This window comes from Caretta caretta, chromosome 2 (genome assembly GCF_965140235.1).
Source record: "Caretta caretta isolate rCarCar2 chromosome 2, rCarCar1.hap1, whole genome shotgun sequence".
In the NCBI taxonomy this organism is placed as follows: domain Eukaryota; kingdom Metazoa; phylum Chordata; order Testudines; family Cheloniidae; genus Caretta; species Caretta caretta.
The window spans coordinates 257,390,147-257,412,399 of NC_134207.1; the positions used below are offsets into that span (position 1 = coordinate 257,390,147).

At 46.8% G+C, this 22,253-nt stretch overlaps 2 protein-coding genes across 2 annotated transcripts in view; one reads left to right on the forward strand and one right to left on the reverse strand.

Annotated features, from left to right (window-relative positions):
• Window positions 1-1,161: 1,161 nt before the first annotated feature.
• Window positions 1,162-17,294, reverse strand: LOC125631200 (uncharacterized). The gene is made up of 2 exons (XM_075126021.1): window positions 17,011-17,294; window positions 1,162-5,877 (listed from the first exon to the last, which is right to left on the reverse strand). The coding sequence occupies exon 2, from the start codon at window positions 2,969-2,971 to the stop codon at window positions 1,379-1,381; it is 1,593 nt and encodes a 530-aa protein (XP_074982122.1). The 5' UTR covers window positions 2,972-5,877; window positions 17,011-17,294; the 3' UTR covers window positions 1,162-1,378.
• Window positions 17,295-17,339: 45 nt separating this feature from the next.
• WDR48 (WD repeat domain 48) overlaps window positions 17,340-22,253 on the forward strand; it is a 57,947-nt gene continuing 53,033 nt past the window's right edge. The window contains exon 1 of the mRNA XM_048837513.2: window positions 17,340-17,420. Within this exon, the coding sequence (XP_048693470.1) occupies window positions 17,373-17,420 (48 nt within the window). The 5' untranslated portion in view covers window positions 17,340-17,372. The remainder of the gene's footprint in view (window positions 17,421-22,253) is intronic.

Genomic DNA, 22,253 nt, shown 5'->3' on the forward strand with positions numbered 1-22,253 from the left:
CGGCCCTCTGTATCCTATCCCTACCCTCCAGCGTATCTACCTCTCCTCCCAGTTTAGCATCATCTGCAAACTTGCTGAGGGTGCAATCCACACCATCCTCCAGATCATTTATGAAGATATTGAACAAAACCGGCCCGAGGACCGACCCTTGGGGCACTCCACTTGATACCGGCTGCCAACTAGACATGGAGCCATTGATCACTACCCGTTGAGCCCGACAATCTAGCCAACTTTCTGTCCACCTTAGAGTCCATTCATCCAGCCCATAATTCTTTAACTTGCTGGCGAGAATACTGTGGGAGACTGTGTCAAAAGCTTTGCTAAAGTCAAGGAATAACATGTCCACCGCTTTTCCCTCATCCACAGAGCCAGTTATCTCATCATAGAAGGCAATTAGATTAGTCAGGCTTGACTTGCCCTTGGTGAATCCATGCTGACTGTTCCTGATCACTTTCTGTGTTGGTATGAAAAAGAGGCCTGTTTCACAGAACACTGAATCAAATGGGACTGGAAGGCCCTTTGGATAATAATGGCAGAAAGCTCCTTTTGTCTTCTTCTAAGGGTAGTTGTGATTGGTTTATAAGGAAGCTTGGATGGAATGGCAATCTTAAGCTTTTTCTCCATCATTAGTTTGTCCATCTCCCCAGATTCTCCTGTTTGATAAAAGCAAGCAAAATATCCCAGTAGTAGATCCTATCTCCACTAACTATAGGAGGTCCATTGCTATAAGCTGAATTTTGTTGGGTTCTGATACACGTAAGGGTTTTTCCAAAGCATCTGCAAAGTCTGAAAGTGCAGAATACTCAATAAACTGAGTCGCCTCAGAATCAAACTTCCCCCATATTTCATAAAACATATCAAAGTCATCTTCACATAAAGGCTCCGTACTTTCCTCAGTAGCAAAATTCAAGTTCTCTAAAATAACAGCTATATAAATGTTTATAACAATAAGAAATGATATAATGACATAACTTACAAAATATATAATTGCTACAGAGCTATTTACACAAGTAGTATTGTCTCTAGGTTGTATCTTTAACTTTCAGAGTAACAGCCGTGTTAGTCTGTATTCGCAAAAAGAAAAGGAGTACTTGTGGCACTTAGAGACTAACCAATTTATTTGAGCATAAGCTTTCGTGAGCTACAGCTCACTTCGTCGGATGCATTCTGTGGAAAGTGTAGAAGATCTTTTTATATACACACAAAGCATGAAAAAATACCTCCCCCCACCCCACTCTCCTGCTGGTAATAGCTTATCTCAAGTGATCACTCTCCTTACAATGTGTATGATAATCAAGGTGGGCCATTTCCAGCACAAATCCAGGGTTTAACAAGAACGTCTGGGGGGGGAGCGTAGGAAAAAACAAGGGGAAATAGGCTACCTTGCATAATGACTTAGACACTCCCAGTCTCTATTCAAGCCTAAGTTAATTGTATCCAATTTGCAAATGAATTCCAATTCAGCAGTTTCTCGCTGGAGTCTGGATTTGAAGTTTTTTTGTTGTAAAATAGCGACTTTCATGTCTGTAATCGCGTGACCAGAGAGATTGAAGTGTTCTCCGACTGGTTTATGAACGTTATAATTCTTGACATCTGATTTGTGTCCATTTATTCTTTTACATAGAGACTGTCCAGTTTGACCAATGTACATGGCAGAGGGGCATTGCTGGCACATGATGGCATATATCACATTGGTGGATGTGCAGGTGAACGAGCCTCTGATAGTGTGGCTGATGTGATTAGGCCCTGTGATGGTGTCCCCTGAATAGATATGTGGGCACAGCTGGCAACAGGCTTTGTTGCAAGGATAGGTTCCTGGGTTAGTGGTTCTGTTGTGTGGTATGTGGTTGCTGGTGAGTATTTGCTTCAGGTTGGGGGGCTGTCTGTAGGCAAGGACTGGCCTGTCTCCCAAGATTTGTGAGAGTGTTGGGTCATCCTTCAGGATAGGTTGTAGATCCTTAATAATGCGTTGGAGGGGTTTTAGTTGGGGGCTGAAGGTGACGGCTAGTGGCATTCTGTTATTTTCTTTGTTAGGCCTGTCCTGTAGTAGGTGACTTCTGGGAACTCTTCTGGCTCTATCAATCGGTTTCTTCACTTCCGCAGGTGGGTATTGTAGTTGTAAGAAAGCTTGATAGAGATCTTGTAGGTGTCTGTCTCTGTCTGAGGGGTTGGAGCAAATGCAGTTGTATCGCAGAGCCTGGCTGTAGACGATGGATCGTGTGGTGTGGTCAGGGTGAAAGCTGGAGGCATGTAGGTAGGAATAGCGGTCAGTAGGTTTCCGGTATAGGGTGGTGTTTATGTGACCATTGTTTATTAGCACTGTAGTGTCCAGGAAGTGGATCTCTTGTGTGGACTGGATCAGGCTGAGGTTGATGGTGGGATGGAAATTGTTGAAATCATGGTGGAATTCCTCAAGGGCTTCTTTTCCATGGGTCCAGATGATGAAGATGTCATTAATATAGCGCAAGTAGAGTAGAGGTGTTAGGGGACGAGAGCTGAGGAAGCGGTGTTCTAAGTCAGCCATAAAAATGTTGACATACTGTGGGGTCATGCGGGTACCCATAGCAGTGCCGCTGATCTGAAGGTATACATTGTCCCCAAATGTAAAATAGTTATGGGTAAGGACAAAGTCACAAAGTTCAGTCACCAGGTTAGCCGTGACATTATCGAGGATAGTGTTCTTAACGGCTTGTAGTCCATCTTTGTGTGGAATGTTGGTGTAGAGGGCTTCTACATCCATAGTGGCCAGGATGGTGTTATCAGGAAGATCATCGATGGATTGTAGTTTCCTCGGGAAGTCAGTGGTGTCTCGAAGGTAGCTGGGAGTGCTGGTAGTGTAGGGCCTGAGGAGGGAGTCTACATAGCCAGACAATCCTGCTGTCAGGGTGCCAATGCCTGAGATGATGGGGCGCCCAGGATTTCCAGGTTTATGGATCTTGGGTAGTAGATAGAATATCCCCACAGAATGCATCCGATGAAGTGAGCTGTAGCTCACGAAAGCTTATGCTCAAATAAATTGGTTCGTCTCTAAGGTGCCACAAGTACTCCTTATCTTTAACTTTGGAGCACAAGAGTCAAATCTTGTCCCTACGAAAGGGTTAAGAAGACCATCTCAGCCGGCTGACATTGTGATCTGGAAGAGACAGAGCATGCTGCCACCAAAGGTTTGGAAGTTGAAAATGTTATCAATCCCACCCAATTAGCACAGGCGAAGTAAGCCATGCCCAAAATAGCATAAATATACATGATCAGAAAAAGTAGGACACCAATATTGAACAGAGCAGGAAGGGACATCAATAATGTAAAAAGGAGAGTTCTAATTCCTTGGGCTTGCCATATTAGTCTCAGGATTTGGCTAATCCGCACCAAGCGAATGATTCTCAACAATGACGGAGACTTTAAAACACCGGCAACTCCAACATCTTTAAAATGAAAGAAAAAGAAACACAATGTTAAATTATCAAATCAAGAAGATTTGATATACACTAGAAATACATATGTACATTTAATTATCTTTTATGAAATAGCCAGATGAGGTCAGAAAATGTTTAAGGTCTGTTTCTGTGTTAAAAGGGAGAATGATAATGTTCTGTCAATGTCAGGAAAACTGCCAGTGTCCTTGGCACTTAAAAGTTACACTGTTAAAAAGGTTATATTATACCTGCAAAAGTCTAGAAACAAGCAAACAAACAAAAGGTCCTTTAAATGTTACAAAATTAAAGTTCCTAGATAAGTAACATGCATCTGTTTTCATACTGTGTACATCATTGTGCTGAGTGCCTATGACTCATGTGGCTTGTTGAAATATACTTCTGTGTGAGATGCAAGATACCTCACTGGATGTAGTACCACAGCAATTGTTGATGTAAATATTTGCAGTTTGAAAAAATCTCTGGACAACATTTTAAAATCTGCATGCCTACCAAGTGCCCTTTTTTGTATCACTAAGATTTTTTTAAAGGAGGCTGATCTTTTCCTTGCAGAGAAAAAAGAAGTTTATCAAAAATGCTAAACCTTGTCCTTCCTTTTCTGTTTGGGGGATAAGGAAACGATCTAACATAGTCTGGTTTTGGCCAGGATACAGAACAGAAACAGTACTGTTACTGCTAATGGAAGATCTCTTACTACATATAAAGAACAAATGTCCATTGTCTCACTCCTGGACCTCTCTGCAATATTCATTATGTCTGACTGCAAGACATTATTATCCCATCTGAGGGAAATGACAGTGCTCCAAAGAAATGCTCTCTAATTATATGAATCCTTTCTTGAGAGTCACATACAGAAGCTACCTTTGCTACCAGATTTTTCATTTGTGGAGAACCACATGGATTAATTCTCTCCCCAATTTCAGTAAGTATTTACATTTAGCCAATGGGAGAAATGGGAAGACTTCATGGGCTATAATGTCAACAACATGAAAATGACCCAAATTTGTCATTTTCAACATAGGCTAACAATATGGTCATCCCGTTTTCCCAGTGACTGGCCAATATTAGCACATGGCTCAGGTAGAGCTTATTGAAATTGAATCCCAACAAGACAGAGGTTAACACTTCAAACAGCTGGCCATCAAGTTGCAGCTCTCTCCAGTCGACAATGCATGCCCACAGAACATCAAGACAGTCCACATCTTGGCAGTCTTTCTAGCCTCCTCCCAGACACAAAGTTCTTGCAAAAAAAGCATGTATGACACTTTTTCTATCATCACCAAACAATTAGGAAGATTTTGTCCCATTCTTGCTACCACTGACCTGGTCATAAGAATACCTCCCAAATGGATTATAGCAATGCACTTTACTTGGGCTCAAAAACATAAGCCTTGAGTAAACTGCAGTGGGTAAAGAATGCAACAGCATGCCTCACTGAGGGCACAGATTACCACCAATACAGTATCCTGGTGCTTCAATCTCTTCACTGGCTTCCAATAGAGTATCACATTAAGTTTACAGACTTGGTCCTTATTTCACAGTACTACATGACCTGAGCCCAGGATAATATGAGAGGATGTATGGTTGTAATGAGCACTAGTCTGAAACTTGGGAGATCTGAGCTCAATTCCCTGCTCTGACACAGGCTTCCTGTGTGACCAGGGGAAAGTAACTTGGTATCTTTGTGCCTATCTTTAAAATGGGGATAATAGCACTTTCCTATCTCTCAGAGATGTTGTGACAATAAATACATTAACAGTTGTAAGATGCTCAGATGCTACTGTAATGAGCAACATGTAACTCAACTCAAGATAGGCAATCTTTTAGGTACCAGTCTTATTACCACAACTCCCCCTATGTTTCAAGGCAAATGCAAAGCATGCTTCAACATTGCCTTCCCTAAGAACAGTACATAGCGTATTAATTTACCCTTCATGTGTGGAGCCCCAGTGACGTTTATGGGACTTTGGGCAGGTACAAGGGTGTACATGCATGTATCTTACTACAGGTTTCAGGTTTTAAACCTTCTAAAAATAGTGCAAAATACAATTTTAATAAGTGTCTTGTTCATGGAGAAATTGCAGGAAAAATCATATATTTATACATTTCAAGGGCAGAACAGACCATTCTAATCATCTAGTCCAGTGGGCTCCAAACTGTGGGGCATACCCCCCTGGGGGATGAGGGGAAACATTCCGGAGGGCACGCACCTAGGCCAGCCCCCATACTGGGTGGGGAGGGTAGTGCTGTGCAAAGACATTCCAAAACTGAAGTTTCAATAAGCATGCTTTATTAAAAAATTCTGGGTGAATAAGGGAAGAGTTTTAAAAACTTATCTTTCACTTTCTGATGTGGCTGTAAATCCAATAGATCTGTCTGTTTTATCTGCAGCTGCTGCTGTTGTGGCCTTTGGGGATGCCCCTCCACACCAGCAGAACACCTGAACCTGAGGAGGAGGAGAAAGAATAGGACTACGAATATGTTTAGTGAGATCCTGCAAGCCAGTTTTGCATTGGACTGTGAACAAAGGGCTGGGCCGGCCAAAAAGGCAGATGGCCTGGAGAGGGACAGAGACTACAGGAGAAAATGAAGACCCAGGAAACCCACAGGAAAAGAAATGGGAGTTGCACCAAGACATAATGGGGCTTCTTAGGCAGCAAATACTAATACTGGAGAGTCTAGTTGAACTACAGGTAAAACAATCATGGACTTATCACCCTTTACAGTTCCTGGAGAACTCCATGATTGCAGCTCCCTGAACCCCCTCAACATTCCATGTGGTATCATGGATCACACTCCCTACTTCTCCACGCCTGAGGATACTAAGGACAACCAGAGCTTCACATACCCCAACCATGCCTCTCACAGGCCAGTGTAAGTGTAGCCAAAGTGGACTCCATTTGTGCACTGGAATGGACAAAAATGTTTGCTGCCTCTTTAATTTTAAAGTTCCATCCTGTTAATTTACGTTAGAAATTTCTATTGTATTATTCTTTTTCATTTGTACATTGTTCTGTTTTTTCCACTCCTTTTATTACTAAATAACATTTTAATTTTTGAAAATAAATCAATCTTTATTAGTTCACCACAAATATTGCAGAATGTATAGAAGTACTAGAAGCACCCAGTACTTGTAAGTGTACCGCATCACAGAACACACATGTTCAAGAAAACACCTACTCATCTGTAAAAGTTCAGCAAGCACTGCATAATTCATAGGTTCAGTGACACACTTGATATAATAATTATAAATGTACAGCAAGCACCAAATAATTTATAGGTTTATTAAAAGACACAGTATTCTATGTATAAATGTACAACAAGCACTACACAATTCCTCCCAGCCACAACCTTCAGATTCAGAGCACAGTCAAGTATAGTACATTAATGCAGCTGACCATTAAAGGGCTCTTTCAAAGCCTCCCACAGCTGACTCTTGTAAAGGCCTTGTGTCTGGTGCTTCAAACTCAGCAGACAGCCACTCCACCGCTGCCTTTCACTCCAGCAGCAACTTTTCTCACTTTCCCTTATAGATATTATGCATGACACAACAGGCAGCTATAACTACTGAGATATTTTTCTCACTGAGAGACAATCTTTTGACTAAACAACACCAGCATCCTTTCACTCTACACATCTATTGTGCACCTCTTGAGCCAGTAGCTGAATCTTTTCTTGGTGCTGTCAAGGTGGCCAGTGTATGGCTTCATGACCCTAGGAAGCAAGAGACAGGATCACTATTGACATTTCAATATTTACTCCTGGGGGAATTCTGCGCCACTGCGTGCGCATAATTCATATGCCACACATATTTTTCTTTCCACAGAAAATAACTTCTGCCAAAAGTTGCTTCAGTTCTATCTTTTGCCCACCAGAGGGTGCTGTGGTGCTGGAACAAAGCAGCTGCTCCCCACCAGCCCCAGTTACCATAGGGAAGAAAAAGAACTTGCAGTGCCTTCATCACAGAGCCTGTCAAGCCAGGTCAAAAGACAGGGGACATGGTGAGACTGACAGCATGGTGCTGCATGGGGGTCACAGACTGGGGTTCATAAGGGCTAGTGAAGGAAGACAGACTGGGGCAGGGGCGGAATGGGAGTGGAGGCACAGGGCCACAGGGGCGAGGGAGGTGCAGGCCACATGGGGACAGGGGAGGGGGTGCAGGGGACACATGGAGATGAAGGGAGGGGTCTGGCTGAGAGGGTGCAGGGCTACGGGGGGACAAGGTGCAGGGCCACATGGGGAAAAGGGGATAGCTGAGTGGGGGCACAGAGACACATGGGGACAGGGGGAGGGATGAAGGGACACAAGGGGATGGGGGGAAAAGGTGTCTGAATCGGGGTGGAGGGACACATGGGTACAGGGGCAGATGTGCCTGACTGAATGCGAGAGGCTAAGGGTCATCTGCATGGGGGAAGCTCCCTAACAATCCCTCCCCACCCGCCTCAAAACAACTGTTCCTTACTTTTCCCACCCATACCCAACAACCCTCCAAGTTCACACCTAGGTTCCTTCCCAGCAATTATTTCCCTCTCTCTCAGCTCCTTTGTTACCCCTGACACCCCTACGCCTTTCCACTGGTTCTGAGAGGTACAGAAAATACAGTTCTGTATTGTAGGTTTAATGAATTATTACTCAGACTTCTGTATTAATATGCCTAGTAAGGAATCTATTGGCCAAAAAACAATTTCTTTAATCTTTTTTGTTGTCTGTATTGTTACAGACATACTTGCTGACAGGTATTTTGAAATAAATTACCAAAATAATTGAAACTGGTGTGATTATATTGTGTTATTTTGACAAATAAAATATGCAGAATTTAAAAATATTGTGTGCAGAATTTTTAACTTTTTGGCGCAGAATTCCCCCAAGAGTAAATATTGCCAATGGTAATCTGCAGTCAGGAAAGAATATCACTGCTTGTTGCTTTCTGAACAGCCCTGTTGTCTTAAAGATACAAGCATTATGCACTTTCCCTAATCAGTCCACACTGCTTTTGGTGAAACATCTCTGGTGCTCCACCAACACTTGCATAACCACAGAAAAGCAGCCCTTTCTGTTAATGTATTCTGTGGCCAGGTAGTCTGGTGCCAAAATAGGGATATACATGCTGTCTATCCCCCCACTGCAGTTAGGGAATCCCATTATTGCAAATCCATCCACCACGTCCTGCACACTGCTGAGAGACACAGCCCTGTGCAACAAGACGCTATTAATGGCCGTACACACTTACATGACAATGACCCTGTCATAAATATAAAGGGAAGGGTAAACCCCTTTGAAATCCCTCCTGGCCAGGGGAAAGCTCCTCTCACCTGTAAAGGGTTAAGAAGCTAAAGGTAACCTCGCTGGCACCTGACCGAAATGACCAATGAGGAGACAAGATACTTTCAAAAGCTGGGAGGAGGGAGAGAAACAAAGGGTCTGTGTCTGTCTGTATGCTGGGTCTTTTGCTGGGGATAGACCAGGAATGGAGTCTTAGAACTTTTAGTAAGTAATCTAGCTAGGTATGTGTTAGATTATGATTTCTTTAAATGGCTGAGAAAAGAATTGTGCTGAATAGAATAACTATTTCTGTCTGTGTATCTTTTTTGTAACTTAAGGTTTTGCCTAGAGGGGTTCTCTATGTTTTTGAATCTAATTACCCTGTAAGATATCTACCATCCTGATTTTACAGGGGGGATTTCTTTATTTCTATTTACTTCTATTTTTTATTAAAAGTCTTCTTGTAAAAAACTGAATGCTTTTTCATTGTTCTCAGATCCAAGGGTTCGGGTCTGTGGTCACCTATGCAAATTGGTGAGGCTTTTTACCAAACCTTGTCCAGGAAGTGGGGTGCAAGGTTTTGGGAAGTATTTTGGGGGGAAGGACGCGTCCAAACAGCTCTTCCCCAGTAACCAGTATTAGTTTGGTGGTGGTAGCGGCCAGTCCAAGGACAACGGGTGGAATATTTTGTACCTTGGGGAAGTTTTGACCTAAGCTGGTAAAGATAAGCTTAGGAGGTTTTTCATGCAGGTCCCCACATCTGTACCCTAGACTTCAGAGTGGAGGAGGAACCTTGACATGGTGGCATAGTGGTGGGATTAACCTGAAATCATTTTGAGATCCAGTTGAGATTTTTTGAACTAGAAATACAGATTTTAAAAAGGAAATTTTTTTTTCCTTTGGAAAGGAAGTCCAGAAAGCAGCTGAAACTGAAAGCAGCTTGGTTTTTCTCTGCTTTGTGGCCAAGCAGAGAAAAAAGGGGATTATCTTTGTGAATTGCAGGTTTTCTTTGCCTGGAGGCAGGGTACTTAACTCCTGCAGGGAAATTCACAGTCTTCCAACCCAGAGTTTTTTTTTTCTTTTCTTCCTAAAAGTAAATAGGGGGTGTGTGTTCTACCCATTTGCCTGGAGACAAAAGTGGCAGGGTTTTTTTTTAGGATTTTGATTTTTTTGTTTTACAAGGAGCACAGGTTTGAAAAGGAATTTTTTTTTCCTTTGGGTGCTGGTAAGCAGGTTTCCAAGTAGTTGGAGGTTTTTTGCTTTGATTTGGGCCCAGAGCAGAGACAAGGGAATTGTCTTTTTCTGTAGGCTGACAATCACTATCAGAGAATAGGTATTCTATTCCAGCACAGCAAAATTTTACAGCCAAGTTTTGTTTGTTTATTTCTAAACCTTGGGTGTAAAGTTAGTTAAAAACAGAGAGGTTAGAATGACCAAATCCACGGCTCGACAAAAGCTGGAACTAGCCAGATTTCAGGCTGCGGAAAAACAAAGGGAACATGAAAGACAGATAGAACTCATGCGGCTGAAAACGGAAGCAAGGGACAAAGAAATGGAAGCAAGGGCCAAAGAACTGGAGGAGAAGGAAAAAGAGAGGAAGCATGTGGAGGAGGTGGAGAAGATAAAGGCTCAGCGGAATATCCCAACAAACCCTAGCAATCCTTCTCCAAGTACCACTTCCCATCCCAGAAAGTTCCCCACCTACAAGGCAGGTGATGATACTGAGGCCTTTCTTTTCTTAGAAAACTTCGAAAGGGCCTGCCTTGGGTACAACATCTCTACTGACCAATACATGGTAGAGCTGAGGCCGCAGCTCAGTGGACCCTTAGCTGAGGTGGCAGCTGAAATGCCTAAAGAACACATGAACAAGTATGAACTGTTTAAATCCAAGGCGAGAGTCAGAATGGGGATAACACCCGAGCAGTCTCGTCGGAGGTTCAGAGCCCTAAGGTGGAAACCAGACATGTCATTTACCCGACATGCCTACCACATTGTGAAACATTGGGATGCCTGGATATCAGGAGCAAGTGTTGACTCTCCAGTAAATTTGCCCTTCCTAATGCAAATGGAACAATTCTTAGAGGGTGTTCCTGAGGAAATAGAAAGATACATCCTAGATGGGAAACCCAAAACTGTAATCGAGGCAGGAGAGATTGGAGCCAGATGGGTGGAGGTGGCAGAGAAGAAGAAAACTGGTCGCAGTTGGAGCGGAGACCAGAAGGGACCACCCCAGACCACACCCTATTACCGGGGGCCGCCCAAAGCCCCACCTACCTCCCAAAGAACCCTCCAGACCCCTTATCGTCCCACCACCCCGTTCTCCAGCAACCCTCCTCGCCCCAGTGACCCGTCAGCTGGACGATGTTTTAAATGTAACGAGCTGGGGCATGTAAAGGCCAACTGCCCCAAGAACCCCAACAGATTACAGTTCATTGCACCGGAATCACACCAGAGGTCCACAGGCCCAGATACCTCCCAGATACCCTTGGAGCGGAGGGAAACTGTGAGTGTGGGCGGGAAGAAGGTCACCGCGTGGAGGGACACCGGAGCACAAGTGTCAGCTATCCATGCTTCCTTAGTGGACCCCAATTTAATCAACCCAGAGATCCAAGTGACGATTCAACCCTTCAAGTCCAACTCTTTCAATTTGCCTACAGCCAAGTTGCCTGTACAGTACAAGGGCTGGTCAGGAATGTGGACTTTTGCAGTCTATGATGATTATCCCATCCCCATGCTGTTGGGGGAAGACTTGGCCAATCATGTGAAGCAGGCCAAGAGGGTGGGAATGGTCACCCGCAGCCAGGCTAAACAAGCCGTGAGGCCTAGCTCTGTTCCGGAAACTTCTATCAGGACCCAGTCAGAGGTGATGGACCTGGACCCCAGGCCAATGTCTGCAACAGCAGTAGTGGATCCAGTCCCAGAGACCCAGACGGAACCAGTCCCAGAACCGGAACCAGCCGAACAACCAACACCAGACCCCGTGTCAGCACTGAATCCAGTACTTGCAACCTCAACACCAGAGGGCCCCACCGAACCTGAACTGGCAGCAGCTGATAACCCTACACAAGAGGCTCAGCCGGAGCCTGAATCCCAACATAGTGCACCAGCGGAGAGCGGTTCACAGTCAACAGAAACAGCTCCATCCCCTATATCGCTTCCAGAGGGACCAAGCCTAGGTCCACAATCCCATGAGGAACTGATGTCTCCAGCATCAAGGGAACAGTTCCAGACCGAACAGGAAGCAGATGAAAGCCTCCAGAGAGCTTGGATGGCGGCACGGAGCAAGCCACCGCCTCTCAGCTCTTCTAATCGATCCAGGTTTGTTATAGAAAGAGGACTTTTATACAAGGAAACTCTTTCTGGTGGACACCAGGAAGACTGGCATCCTCAGAGACAGCTGGTAGTTCCAACTAAATACCGGGCCAAGCTCTTGAGCTTAGCCCACGATCACCCTAGTGGCCATGCTGGGGTGAACAGGACCAAAGACCGTTTGGGGGGGTCATTCCACTGGGAGGGAATGGGCAAGGATGTTTCTACCTATGTCCAGTCTTGTGAGGTGTGCCAAAGAGTGGGAAAACCCCAAGACCAGGTCAAAGCCCCTCTACAACCACTCCCCATCACTGAAGTTCCATTTCAGCGAGTAGCTGTGGATATTCTGGGTCCTTTTCCGAAAAAGACACCCAGAGGAAAGCAGTACATACTGACTTTCATGGATTTTGCCACCCGATGGCCGGAAGCAGTAGCTCTAAGCAACACCAGGGCTAAAAGTGTGTGCCAGGCACTAGCAGACATTTTTGCCAGGGTAGGTTGGCCCTCCGACATCCTCACAGATGCAGGGACTAATTTCCTGGCAGGAACTATGAAAAACCTTTGGGAAGCTCATGGGGTAAATCACTTGGTTGCCACTCCTTACCATCATCAAACAAATGGCATGGTGGAGAAGTTTAATGGAACTTTGGGGGCCATGATACGTAAATTCATAAATGAGCACTCCAATGATTGGGACCTAGTATTGCAGCAGTTGCTCTTTGCCTACAGAGCTGTACCACATCCCAGTTTAGGGTTTTCCCCATTTGAACTTGTATATGGCCGTGAGGTTAAGGGGCCATTGCAGTTGGTGAAGCAGCAATGGGAGGGATTTACACCTTCTCCAGGAACTAACATTCTGGACTTTGTAACCAACCTACAAAACACCCTCCGAACCTCTTTAGCCCTTGCTAGAGAAAACTTACAGGATGCTCAAAAAGAGCAAAAAGCCTGGTATGATAAACATGCCAGAGAGCGTTCCTTCAAAGTAGGAGACCAGGTCATGGTCTTAAAGGCGCTCCAGGCCCATAAAATGGAAGCATCGTGGGAAGGGCCATTCATGGTCCAGGAGCGCCTGGGAGCTGTTAATTATCTCATAGCATTCCCCACCTCCAACCGAAAGCCTAAGGTGTACCATATTAATTCTCTAAAGCCCTTTTATTCCAGAGAATTAAAGGTTTGTCAGTTTACAGCCCAGGGAGGAGACGACGCTGAGTGGCCTGAAGGTGTCTACTACGAAGGGAAATGTGCTGGTGGTGTGGAAGAGGTGAACCTCTCCATGACCCTTGGGCGTATGCAGCGACAGCAGATCCAGGAGCTGTGCACTAGCTACGCGCTAACGTTCTCAGCCACCCCAGGACTGACTGAACGGGCATACCACTCCATTGACACAGGTAATGCTCACGCAATTAGGGTCCAACCTTACCGGGTGTCTCCTCAAGCTAAAACTGCTATAGAACGGGAGATCCAGGATATGTTACAGATGGGTGTAATCCGCCCCTCTGAAAGTGCATGGGCATCTCCAGTGGTTCTAGATCCCAAACCAGATGGAGAAATACGTTTTTGCGTGGACTACCGTAAGCTAAATGCTGTAACTCGCCCAGACAACTATCCAATGCCACGCACAGATGAACTATTAGAGAAACTGGGACGGGCCCAGTTCATCTCTACCTTGGACTTAACCAAAGGGTACTGGCAGGTACCGCTAGATGAATCTGCCAAGGAAAGGTCAGCCTTCATCACACATCTCGGGCTGTATGAATTTAATGTACTCCCTTTCAGGCTGCGAAATGCACCCGCCACTTTCCAAAGACTTGTAGATGGTCTCCTAGCGGGATTAGGAGAATATGCAGTCGCCTACCTTGACGACGTGGCCATATTTTCGGATTCCTGGGCAGACCACCTGGAACATCTACAAAAAGTCCTTGAGCGCATAAGGGAGGCAGGACTAACTGTTAAGGCTAAGAAGTGTCAAATAGGCCTAAACAGAGTGACTTACCTTGGACACCAGGTGGGTCAAGGAACTATCAGCCCCCTACAAACCAAAGTGGAGGCTATCCAAAAGTGGCCTGTCCCAAAGTCAAAGAAACAGGTTCAATCCTTCTTAGGCTTGGCCGGTTATTACAGACGATTTGTACCGCACTACAGCCAAATCGCTGCCCCACTGACAGACCTAACCAAAAAGGAACAGCCAAATGCTGTTCAGTGGACCGAAAAGTGTCAGAAGGCCTTTAACAAGCTTAAAGCGACACTCATGTCTGACCCTGTACTAAGGGCCCCAGACTTTGACAAACCGTTCCTAGTAACCACAGATGCGTCCGAGCGTGGTGTGGGAGCAGTTTTAATGCAGAAAGGACCTGATCAAGAATTCCACCCTGTAGTGTTTCTCAGCAAAAAACTGTCTGAGAGGGAAAGCAACTGGTCAGTCACTGAAAAAGAATGTTACGCCATTGTCTATGCTCTGGAAAAGCTACGCCCATATGTTTGGGGACGGCGTTTCCACCTGCAAACCGACCATGCTGCACTGAAGTGGCTTCACACCGTCAAGGAAACTAACAAAAAACTTCTTCGGTGGAGTTTAGCTCTCCAAGATTTTGATTTCGACATCCAACACATCTCAGGAGCTTCTAACAAAGTGGCTGATGCACTCTCCCATGAAAGTTTCCCAGAATCAACTGGTTAAAATCGTCCTTGAGATGTGGAAAATATTGTTAGTCTTTATGTACTTGGTAGTATATTTAGAGATGCATGTGTCTTATTAACTCTGTTTTTCCTAGAGCTCCAGGAAGAAATCCCAGCCAGTGTTTCACCCTAGCTGAGATTTGGGGGGCGTGTCATAAATATAAAGGGAAGGGTAAATCCCTTTGAAATCCCTCCTGGCCAGGGGAAAGCTCCTCTCACCTGTAAAGGGTTAAGAAGCTAAAGGTAACCTCGCTGGCACCTGACCAAAACGACCAATGAGGAGACAAGATACTTTCAAAAGCTGGGAGGAGGGAGAGAAACAAAGGGTCTGTGTCTGTCTGTATGCTGGGTCTTTTGCCGGGGATAGACCAGGAATGGAGTCTTAGAACTTTTAGTAAGTAATCTAGCTAGGTATGTGTTAGATTATGATTTCTTTAAATGGCTGAGAAAAGAATTGTGCTGAATAGAATAACTATTTCTGTCTGTGTATCTTTTTTGTAACTTAAGGTTTTGCCTAGAGGGGTTCTCTATGTTTTTGAATCTAATTACCCTGTAAGATATCTACCATCCTGATTTTACAGGGGGGATTTCTTTATTTCTATTTACTTCTATTTTTTATTAAAAGTCTTCTTGTAAAAAACTGAATGCTTTTTCATTGTTCTCAGATCCAAGGGTTCGGGTCTGTGGTCACCTATGCAAATTGGTGAGGCTTTTTACCAAACCTTGTCCAGGAAGTGGGGTGCAAGGTTTTGGGAAGTATTTTGGGGGGAAGGACGCGTCCAAACAGCTCTTCCCCAGTAACCAGTATTAGTTTGGTGGTGGTAGCGGCCAGTCCAAGGACAACGGGTGGAATATTTTGTACCTTGGGGAAGTTTTGACCTAAGCTGGTAAAGATATGCTTAGGAGGTTTTTCATGCAGGTCCCCACATCTGTACCCTAGATTTCAGAGTGGGGGAGGAACCTTGACAGACCCCCACTGTGGATTTGCCAACTGCAAAATGATTTCCCTCTGATCAGTAGCAATTCAGCACTGAAAGCTTCTAGAATGCAATTGCCACTCATTTCTTAAATCAGTGCAGCTCTCTTTCTGGTGTCCCTGCACTAGAGGGCTACAGCGAGCTTGGAACACTGATGCAGAATTGTGACCTTTCACATCTGAAAATTCTGCAGCCACTACTCATCATCCCAAACCTGCATTACAATGTGATCCATCGAGTCAGTGCTCATTTCTCAAGCCCAATAGCAATGCTCCCACCATCTCCAGCCACTCTGTGAACACCACCAACAACCTTGAATTGTTTTTCACTGTTTCAACAATCTATCCTCGAAGAACTTGTCATGTCCCCCATTCTTGCGGTTCTTCCTGCAGGTCTACAAATACAGGAGAATTTTTCATCCTGTATTTGCAACTTTCATATGAATAGTGGGCTCCATGCTTATGGCAGAGATGAGATGGCGGCCTCACGGCACTGGGAGTGGGTGGCAGGGGGACTTGGCTTAAGGGCACTGTGATGAGGCTGAAAAGGGGAGGTGATGCAGCCTCGGGGCACCGGGGCGGGGCGGGGCAGGAAGCAAGGCACGCGGCCTTGGGGAAGGAGGCAGGGCACGGGGCCTCAGAGCACCGGGGCAAAAGGCAGGGCACGCGGCCTTGGGGAAGGAGGCAGGGCAGGGGGCCTCAGAGCACCGGGGCAAAAGGCAGGGCACGCGGCCTTGGGGAAGGAGGCAGGGCAGGGGGCCTCCGAGCACCGGGGCAAAAGGCAGGGCACGCGGCCTTGGGGAAGGAGGCAGGGCAGGGGGCCTCCGAGCACCGGGGCAAAAGGCAGGGCACGCGGCCTTGGGGAAGGAGGCAGGGCAGGGGGCCTCAGAGCACCGGGGCAAAAGGCAGGGCACGCGGCCTTGGGGAAGGAGGCAGGGCACGGGGCCTCAGAGCACCGGGGCAAAAGGCAGGGCACGCGGCCTTGGGGAAGGAGGCAGGGCACGGGGCCTCAGAGCACCGGGGCAAAAGGCAGGGCACGCGGCCTTGGGGAAGGAGGCAGGGCACGGGGCCTCAGAGCACCGGGGCAAAAGGCAGGGCACGCGGCCTTGGGGAAGGAGGCAGGGCACGGGGCCTCAGAGCACCGGGGCAAAAGGCAGGGCACGCGGCCTTGGGGAAGGAGGCAGGGCAGGGGGCCTCAGAGCACCGGGGCAAAAGGCAGGGCACGCGGCCTTGGGGAAGGAGGCAGGGCAGGGGGCCTCAGAGCACCGGGGCAAAAGGCAGGGCACGCGGCCTTGGGGAAGGAGGCAGGGCACGGGGCCTCAGAGCATCGGGGCAGGAGACGGGGCCCAGTACCTCAGAACACCAAGGCAGGAGGCAGGGCACAGGACGTGGCCTCAGTGACTGTAATGGGCTGGGTTAGGGCGAGAGAAGGCACCGTGGCAGGTCAGGAGGCACGCGGCCTCAAGGCACCGTGACCGGGCGGCGGGAGGGGACGCGGCCTCAGGGCACCGTGACGGGGCGAGTATCTCCTCAGCCCCGTGACTGGGAGCCGGCGGGACAGCTTGACGCCCCCCGAGGCTAGCGGCCAGAGTCCAGTCTACCCACTGAGCTCCCTTAGCAACCGAGCGGCCCCGCGCGGCTCTCGCGGCCAGGGGGCGGGATTTCCGGGCCGGGTCGACCTCTTCGGAAATGACGTGAGAGTGTCAACATGCAAGATGGCGGCGCATCACCGACAGAACGCGGCCGGGCGCCGGAAAGTGCAGGTGAGAGGTCGGTCGGGTTTCCCGCCGGAGCGGGCGTGTGGGGTGACTGAGGGGCCTGCGGAAGAGGGAGTGGGGAGCCGTTGGAGAAGGCGCAGGGCTGCGGGCGCTGGAGGCGGTTTAGGGGGCTGGGGGCGGGGAGCCGTTGGAGAAGGCGCAGGGCTGCGGGCGCTGGAGGCGGTTAGGGGGCTGGGGGCGGGGAGCCGTTGGAGAAGGCGCAGGGCTGCGGGCGCTGGAGGCGGTTTAGGGGGCTGGGGGCGGGGAGCCGTTGGAGAAGGCGCAGGGCTGCGGGCGCTGGAGGCGGTTTCGGGGAATTGGGGCGGTGTGTGTGGGAGGGGCAAAGGGAGTGGGGCGAGGAGAGGAGGCGGTGGGTCTGTGTCGATTGCGGGGGCTCCCCTCTTGCCCTAGGTGTCTCCTGGGGCAGGTGCTGTTGTACCTGGGGAGGGGCGGGGGGAACAAGGCTGCCTCTCTTGCTGCTGCGAGGAGGGAGGGAGAAGCTAGTAGAGACCCTTCGCAACCTCGCCCACGGCCGCTGGGAGTCTCTCGGTGTCTGTCAGTGTTAGACATAAAATAATTAAGAAATAAAATGGAGCTAAAATATATCGCAGGCACTTGTCAGCCGACAGTCTACCCTTTGCTCTCACCATCTACCACTAGGATCTGGGGATCTGACAGGGTGGGTGCTTTCTTAGGGGAAACGTGTGTCTGGCTTAAATGTGTCAGACTCTCCATATTGAAGAAGCAGAAGTACTTGTTCAGCTTTAATTGCCGTCTTTTCATATTGTTTTTAAAGTGAGAACATGTCTCAACCATCCCTTTGGATCTACGCTTTGTTTCAACTTGGTGTGTTTGGGGCATACAGGGTCTCCTTCAGAGGAGGAATTTGTGTGTGTGAGAGAGAGAGAGAGAGCACGAAATGTTTTGATTATCTTGCTGAAATATATGCAAAAACAAATACTCTTAAACAGTGAAAGTAAAAATAAAACAGGATAATTATGGATAATTATACTTCTCCGTTTTGTTTGCTCTAGTATAAACATTCTTAATTTCATTTTAATTAGACGTGTCCATACAGAGGAGACTAGATGGTTTAGGGGAGCTAGAGAGCTGCTTGTAGTAAGTGGCCAGTTCAAATCTGGCCTGGGTCTATTCACAGTGACCAAAAGTTACCACTGGATGGTGTTGGAAGTGTCAGCTCAGTTCCCAGTGGACAGATGTTCATCTTACAGAAACCACCATGACAATTTACACCTTTGTGTATACAGTCTATGGAAATAGAACTACTCTCATCCCCCCATGAAGTGGGTTATTTTTCCAGGTCAGGGCATAATTAGCATAGCGAACCCCAAGGGTTCAAGAATCATGAGTGAGGTCCAAAAAATCATGATCAGAGATCAAAAGAACACTATATATATATATATATATATATATATATATATAAAAAGTTGAGCAAATTTATTATTAACAACTGAGAAGACTAGTTTCAGAGTAACAGCCGTGTTAGTCTGTATTCGCAAAAAGAAAAGGAGTACTTGTGGCACCTTAGAGACTAACCAATTTATTTGAGCATGAGCTTTCGTGAGCTACAGCTCACTTCATCGGATGCATACTGTGGAAACTGAACAAGACATTATATACACAGAGACCATGAAACAATACCTCCTCCCAACCAGCAGGAGAGTGAGTTTGTGTGGGGGGGGGCGGAGGGTGAGAAAACCTGGATTTGTGCTGGAAATGGCCCAACTTGATGATCACTTTAGATAAGCTATTACCAGCAGGAGAGTGGGGTGGGAGGAGGTATTGTTTCATGGTCTCTGTGTATATAATGTCTTCTGCAGTTTCCACAGTATTCTTCCGATGAAGTGAGCTGTAGCTCACGAAAGCTCATGCTCAAATAAATTGGTTAGTCTCTAAGGTGCCACAAGTACTCCTTTTCTTTTTGAGAAGACTAGAAACTTCTAAATTTTCTAAAAGTGTGATTTTTTTTTTCCACGCAACGCCATGATTCTAGGAACTGCAGCTTTCAGAAAAACAACAAATATTGTTAGACTCTCAATAAAATCATGAGCTGATAACACTTTGTAAGCACACGGCTGAGGAAGTGTTACTAGGGAAGTTTGCAGTTCTATTACTTTAGTTGTACCTATTCTGTGGATAAACAGAGAACCTTCTAGGGCTGTCAATTGGTGTGCCTTGCATGAGCACTAAATTCAAAGCTAAGGGCTTGCCCATACTGGGAGGGTTTTGAAGGTATAATTATACCAGAATAACTGAATCAGTAAAACCCTCCTAATTTTTATGCAGTTACACCAGTGTAGCTTATATCAGTTTCTGGAACTTGCAAAGTTATAGTGAAAAGGAGTACTAGTAGCACCTTAACCAATTTATTTGAGCATAAGCTTTCGTGAGCTACAGATCACTTCATCGGATGTGTTAGGGGGCTTATTCCTTCACCCACTTACTTCCCTGGTCCTTCTCGCATGAACAGAGAGCAACAATACCCGAAGTCCAAAGGTGCAAACAATTCGATGTTTATTGGGGTGAACTTCCAGCAAGCATGATTCCAGTTTCCTTCCTTAGTATCCTCCTTCCCAGCTCTGACACCACAGAGCCTTACACCTGTGTCCCTGTTCCCATTCCTACCCTTAGCCAAACATGATTCCAACTTCCTTACTCCCATTCCCTGTTCCCATTTCCCCCTTTAGCAAAACATGATTCCAATTTTCTTACCCACATTCCCTGTTCCCATCTCCCTTACCCCCATGCCCACCCACACCCAGTCACTTCCTCATTGACTACAGATTACATAGTAAAACTTGAGTTCTGCTTAGCTATACCTTAACCAATCATTTTCCTGAAATTTAACTAACCAATCCTAACATATTGTAACATGATTATGTAACCAATTATATCCCACCACCTTAATTAGTTTACACCCAGCAAAATTAATTATACAGCAGACAGGAACAATCACAGAACCAGACAGAGATTATACAGACAAACAACAGCAAAGTGGGAACTATAATGACAAGACAATACAGAAATGAGGATTTCACATCCCAGCTATTGATAAGTGAGTTCTTGCCAGACAGGATGCTATCAAACTAAGTTTCCTTTTACATTTTCTAGGCACTTCCCTTTCTCTGGAGGTGATAGGAACTATCAGGACAGGATTGTATTCCTAACAGCCGAATAGCACCTTATTTCAGTGTGACTAGTTTGGAATGTGAGGATGTGATTGTTTGCTTCCCAGCTTATGGCTGCCTCTGCTGCTTAGCCAAAGGCCTTAGCCTAAGAACAGGGCCTCAGACTGTCACAGTAAGAGAAGGCCCTTACACCAGCAGACAGTGATTTTGATTCTTTCTTTTATACCTCTATCACTAGCCAAGTGATAAGAGTACACCTAAATTCTTAGGGTATGTCTACACTACGAAATTAAGTCGAATTTATAGAAGTCGGTTTTTTAGAAATCGGTTTTATATATTCGAGTGTGTGTGTCCCCACAGAAAATGCTCTAAGTGCATTAACTCGGCGGAGCGCTTCCACAGTACCGAGGCAAGCGTCGACTTCCGGAGCGTTGCACTGTGGGTAGCTATCCCACAGTTCCCGCAGTCTCCGCTGCCCATTGGAGTTCTGGGTTGAGATCCCAATGCCTGATGGGGCTAAAACATTGTCGTGGGTGGTTCTGGGTACATATCGTCAGCCCCCCGTTCCCTCCCTCCCCCCCCCCCCGTGAAAGCAAGGGCAGACAATCATTTCGCGCCTTTTTTCCTGAGTTACCTGTGCAGACGCCATACCACTGCAAGCATGGAGCCCGCTCAGCTCACTTTGGCAATTAGGAGCACATTAACCACCACACGCATTATTCAGCAGTATATGCAGCACCAGAACATGGCAACGCGATACCGGGCGAGGAGGCGATGTCAGCGCAGTCCCGTGAGTGATCAGGACATGGACACAGATTTCTCTGAAAGCATGGGCCCTGACAATGCATGCATCATGGTGCTAATGGGGCAGGTTCATGCTGTGGAACGCCGATTCTGGGCTCGGGAAACAAGCACAGACTGGTGGGACCGCATAGTGTTGCAGGTCTGGGACGATTCCCAGTGGCTGCGAAACTTTCGCATGCGTAAGGGCACTTTCATGGAACTTTGTGACTTGCTTTCCCCTGCCCTGAAGCGCATGAATACCAAGATGAGAGCAGCCCTCACAGTTGAGAAGCGAGTGGCGATAGCCCTATGGAAGCTTGCAACACCAGACAGCTACCGGTCAGTTGGGAATCAATTTGGAGTGGGCAAATCTACTGTGGGGGCTGCTGTGATGCAAGTAGCCCACGCAATCAAAGATCTGCTGATATCAATGGTAGTGACCCTGGGAAATGTGCAGGTCATAGTGGATGGCTTTGCTGCAATGGGATTCCCTAACTGTGGTGGGGCTATAGACGGAACCCATATCCCTATATTGGCACCGGAGCACCAAGCCGCCGAGTACATAAACCGCAAGGGGTACTTTTCGATAGTGCTGCAAGCTCTGGTGGATCACAAGGGACGTTTCACCAACATCAACGTGGGATGGCCGGGAAAGGTGCATGATGCTCGCATCTTCAGGAACTCTGGTCTGTTTCAAAAGCTGCAGGAAGGGACTTTATTCCCAGACCAGAAAATAACTGTTGGGGATGTTGAAATGCCTATATGTATCCTTGGGGACCCAGCCTACCCCTTAATGCCATGGCTCATGAAGCCATACACAGGCAGCCTGGACAGTGGTCAGGAGCTGTTCAACTACAGGCTGAGCAAGTGCAGAATGGTGGTAGAATGTGCATTTGGACGTTTAAAG

Excerpts from the sequence above, each read along its gene's own strand:
- LOC125631200 (XM_075126021.1), bottom strand. The coding sequence starts at position 2,971 with ATGCATTCTGTGGGGATATTCTATCTACTACCCAAGATCCATAAACCT.